This window comes from Lucilia cuprina, chromosome 6 (genome assembly GCF_022045245.1).
Source record: "Lucilia cuprina isolate Lc7/37 chromosome 6, ASM2204524v1, whole genome shotgun sequence".
Classification (NCBI taxonomy): domain Eukaryota; kingdom Metazoa; phylum Arthropoda; class Insecta; order Diptera; family Calliphoridae; genus Lucilia; species Lucilia cuprina.
In genome coordinates, this window is record NC_060954.1 from 29,525,444 (window position 1) to 29,530,478 (window position 5,035).

Consider the following 5,035-nt stretch of genomic DNA (forward strand, 5'->3'; position numbering starts at 1 on the left):
CATTACGAATTCGTTCATATTCCCTTAATCCATCATCGTCAAGCATCGGAAATTCATTTGAAGATATATGGATCAATACAACTCCGGGTTCAAAAAATTTTTGTAGACCCATTGGATTTGAATATATAAAGGAGTCAAAGAAAACAACAAAAGATTTAGTGGAATATTTAAAAGATGAAATAAATGTACTGGAGCCCATTTGCATAAAAATAAAGGAATTCTCTATTAACGTATCATATCTTCTAAACTTAACAATGATTGATGGAAAGGTCAGCAATGCCATAACAGAAAGTTCTTCCTTCTGGAGATGCTCAATATGTAATGAGAAAAAGTCGCAATTCTCAAATATAAACAAAAGCAGAAGTATTAATGAAGAAGTCCTGTCTTTCTGAATTTCACCACTTCATGCCAGAATACGATTTTTGGATTACTTTTTACACATAGCATACGACCTCAAATATAGAAGTGTGCGGGAGAATCTTACTAAATCAACAAAAAATAATGAAGAATTGAATGAACTGAGAGCTGCGAAAAAAACAGAATCCAAGAAGAATTTAAAGTTCAGATGGGATTAAACATCGACAAACCACTTCCAAGTTGCGGTAGTACAAATGACGTTAATACGGCGAGAAGGTTTTTCCGTGATTTTGAAATTACTTCAAAAATAACTGGAATCGACAAGGAGTTGCTTCGAAGAGTTAACACTATTTTAATGGCACTGAATAGTAAACATAAAATTAATGGAAATCGATTTGGGGAATATACATCTGAAATTTCTAAATTACTTGTATCTCTGTATCCATGGAGGGAACTAACACCAACAGTACACAAAGTATAGTGTCATGATCAAATAATAATAGGACAAGTTTTTTACGCTAAAGCGTTCTGCGTAAAGATACCTTTTAGAAAACTATAAACTTGTTATATGTTCTTAAAGAAAATTTTATTTTATTAATAAAAGAGTTAAGACACATTATGGGCAAAAAAACGGCAAAAATCTAAATTTTTTTGAATTTTTAAATTAAAAAACGTATATTTTTGAATCTGTAAATGATATTGATCTGAAAATTTTTGTATATTATTGTATTATTGAGTCCATTTGGTCCAAAATTAAAAAAAATACGGACCAAGGTATGGTAAATTTTGTATCACTAATTTTTAAATGCCTATAACTCGGATATTATAAGAGATAGTAGTATGTCCAAGCATGTTTTTTTCAAGATCTCGCTTTCAGAAAATATAAAAATCTTTGTATTTGGGCACGAGTTTAAAAATTTGACATGTCGTAGGTATCCTACTTTGAACCGCCACAGCTCCGTCCCTGGGGCATCTGCGGGGTTCATCTTCAAGACTTAAACTCGAATACTCCTTGGATACGCTCACGCCAAATTTTATCCCGATCGGATCAGCGGTTTATATATGCCAGATTTATTTCCAAACAATTTCCATTCTGCCCCGATTGTCCCATAAGATTGGTCTTTGACTATCCTTTCCAAGATTTTAAATAGGAAGGATGTGAGACTTATCGGTCGATAAGACTTAGATGTCGAATATCTTGGTTTTCCTGGTTTGATTATAAATATTACTCTTGCATCCTATCATTTAACTGGAGTAAATGTTAATATCATGCATGCTGCAAAAATTTGTGACAGATGTACGGAAACCAGTCCCGCCTCCATCTGATTGCCTCTTTAACCATGTCAGATGTAATAACTATTTCCGTATTATTCTCCCCTACCTTCAACAACCGTTCATCTATGTTTTTCTATATACCGGGTGGGAAATGAGAGTTTATTAAGAGTTTAATTTTCTCCTCCATATCCTCCAGCCTCCTACTCTTGTCATCGATCATATTTTCCGGCTGAACATGAGTTTTGGATAGGAACTTTTTTATCTTCGATACGTACGATTTTCTTTTATGCACCAAGTTTATTACGATACTCATCCCAAATGATTTGGGAAAAGTCTTTCTAAGGTTCCGGATCTCCCGGGTTACCCAGGTTTTCTCCAGGTAGATCTCCGCTTTTGCAGAGAGCAGCTGTCCTCGAACGATTTAGCAAATTTTTTACCAAAATTGCCACAGGAAAACATAATAGGACCTCCTCTGAAAATCACATTGATGATTATATTAGTATCAATACATTACAAACTTTATTTTTCAATACTAAAAGATTTTGCATTTAAAACTTTCCACAAATCTGAGTGATACTGGTAAAGGTAAATTAGCTTGTTTTGATTGTATATACAATTTACTAAACTCTAGGAATATACTAATAACAACAACTTTAACACTCATTACAGCCTTTTTAATAAGTGTATAGCAATTAAATTTGACATTGAAAGAAATGTGTCAAAATTTGTCGTTTTAGTTTTAAAAAAATTAAAAAAATATTAAAAAAAATATTTATTTGAGGATTATTTGAGTTTTACTTTTTTACTGAGTAGTTAAAGAGCTTAAAACTCCTTTTTAATAGCATATTTGAGGTTTCCTTAGTTGTAAATAAATTCGAAACTTGAAACTGAGTTATACATTTTTCAAAAGAATTGAGCCGCGTTATCTGATACCAGGGTCAAAAACAACAGGACAACAGCAGCAAAAGTTTATTTCTAAAATGTTTTTAAATTAAGTTTTATTTTAAGCTAAACATAAAAATTCGACACGAAAATAAATAAATATTACCTTTAAATATGTGTACCAACACACTTGCAGGCTGAGTATTACTTGCAACACACGTGTAGTTTCCTGAATGTTCACGCCTTGTCCTTGAAATGGTTAGTTCTGATGATTGAAAATCTGCAAAACACAATTAAAAAATTTTAGTTACTACAGAATAGGTATACATGGAAATAAAACTGAGAATGACAAAACCTATGTCTGCTGTCAAAAACTAACAACATTTAGTCATGCTTATTGCAGCAGCAGGGGCTATTGTGCCAAAGGAATTGTGCTAATGTCGAGTTTGTAGACAAAGGGGGGAAAGAAGAAGGGAAGCACGAATCGTAATTTGAGGGTTTTTTCGACATTGCTTTTCCTTCATGTTCGAGATGTTGCTAGTTGCTTTATTTCTATTCGGCTCTCACAGCGTAAAGATCGTGTGCGACTAAACTCACACATGAATTAGTGTTGCCATTTGCAATTTTTTTAATATTTCAATTAATTTAAAAATAATTTATTTTATTAAATTGTATGAGTATTAAAATGTTATTTTAACTTTAATGAAAAATATATAACTACAAAAAGAACTAAAACATACAGCTAGTAGTAGAAAAAATATGTATTTTAAAGTATTTTTTTCATAATTTTTTATATGAATATTTTCTAAACAATTAAAACAATATTTAATATAACGAATATTAAAGAAATAGATTTATACATTTATACAATATATATAACAATAAATTAAGAATTGTGAAAAATGGTAACTCTTACACTTATAATTTCAAAAAGCATGCATGCCTTAAAGGTCTCAAGGTAAACATTCAAGGTTTTACGAAGGGCATTTAAAAGAAAATTGAGAAAAGCCCTGGGGGAAAAATGTTCAATGTAAAGGAGGACTTAGTAACCACTGAACACTAAGAAGTGAAACGCTGCAAAAAAGTACCTATGTCTACTGTCAGTCGGTACCTAACTCTAAGAATGTATTAGTAGAATTCTCAAACCAACATAAAAACTCGGATTTAAAATATTGAAAAAATTACATTTTAAAAGATTCCTTTAAATATTTTGCAACATAATTTATCTATAAACATTATATATGAATGTGTCTTTGCTTTTTAATCTGCAATATTGAAATAATAAATAATTTAGTTGAAATATTTTTTTCTTGTACCATACGAAAATTTACAACATTGTTTTTTTCAGTTTTAATTTCAACACCAAAATTAAATGTCAAAAAATTTTTTTCGCTTGTAAAAAATTTAATCTTTTCGGGCTATTAAATATATTTAAAGTGTGCAAAAGAATAATAAAATATAAAGTTAAGTGATGAAAAATATTTTGAAGTGCTATAAGCCACGAATTTTCGCTAAAAGTTTTGAAGTTTGGAGAGAAAGATTCTTACATATTTGCTGGAGTTACGCAGAACTCGTTCACACCTATGAAATATTTGAATCAAACAGTTATACTCTTGTTTTTTCAAACATATACGTTGGTTTTATGTTTACCTCATGCCGCTTTTTGTTTCACGAAACAGCTGTCAAATAGCTAAAAACATAAACAAAGAATAACTTGTTTGCCGCCCGTTCACATTAAAAAATATATGCTAGTCAAATAATTGTTTCAACAAACAGAAAAATATTTTTTAAAAATGGAAGATGATGAAATTTTTCTTCTTTTATGCTGTGGAGCTGTTTCTGTTCTTCTGTTCGAAGAAGAAAAAGAAGAAAGGGTATGGGTACGTGACTGGGTACAAAGACGAAAGGATGTTGCGCAAGTTTGTTGAAAGAGCTTCGTTTGGAAACCCCCACACTCTATCAGAACTTTCTACGTATGAAGGCAGAAGATTTCGATTACTTGATAAGTTTCTGTGCTATAAAAAACATTCTAATATTATTTTTAGTTAAATCTAGTTAAGCCGCTTATAACCAAACAAACTACAAGATTCCGTCGACCCATTTCTGTCCACCGAACGTCCAGCGGTTACACTCCATTACTTGACAACAGGTGAGAGTTTTAGATCTCTCCAGTTTGTATTCCGTATACCATTCAATACAATTTCGCTAATAGTTCCAGTAGTTTTAATGCCAATTATAATGTATTACAACCGAAGTTTTTGAAGGTACAATTAACTGAGAATTGTTTAGACAAAAACTAATTTGTTTATATCTTTATAGACACCATCTACTGCAGATAAATGGAAAGCTATATCGGAGGAGATTTTGCACACATAGAATTTACCCAACTGCATAGGAGCTATGGACGGAAAACATATCGTCATGACAGCGCCAGCTCATTCAGGAAGTATTTATTACAACTATAAAGGTACACAAGATACGAAATAACATAATAAAAGGATATTAAACATCCTATATGCAA

At 31.3% G+C, this 5,035-nt stretch overlaps 1 protein-coding gene across 1 annotated transcript in view; it reads right to left on the minus strand.

The window, feature by feature from the left end:
• Positions 1-2,424: 2,424 nt before the first annotated feature.
• Positions 2,425-5,035, minus strand: part of LOC111683479 (zwei Ig domain protein zig-8-like) — a 174,536-nt gene continuing 171,925 nt past the window's right edge. The window contains exons 5-6 of the mRNA XM_046954033.1: positions 2,681-2,794; positions 2,425-2,607 (exon numbers count right to left, since the gene is read on the minus strand). Of these exons, the coding sequence (XP_046809989.1) occupies positions 2,555-2,607; positions 2,681-2,794 (167 nt within the window). The 3' untranslated portion in view covers positions 2,425-2,554. The remainder of the gene's footprint in view (positions 2,608-2,680; positions 2,795-5,035) is intronic.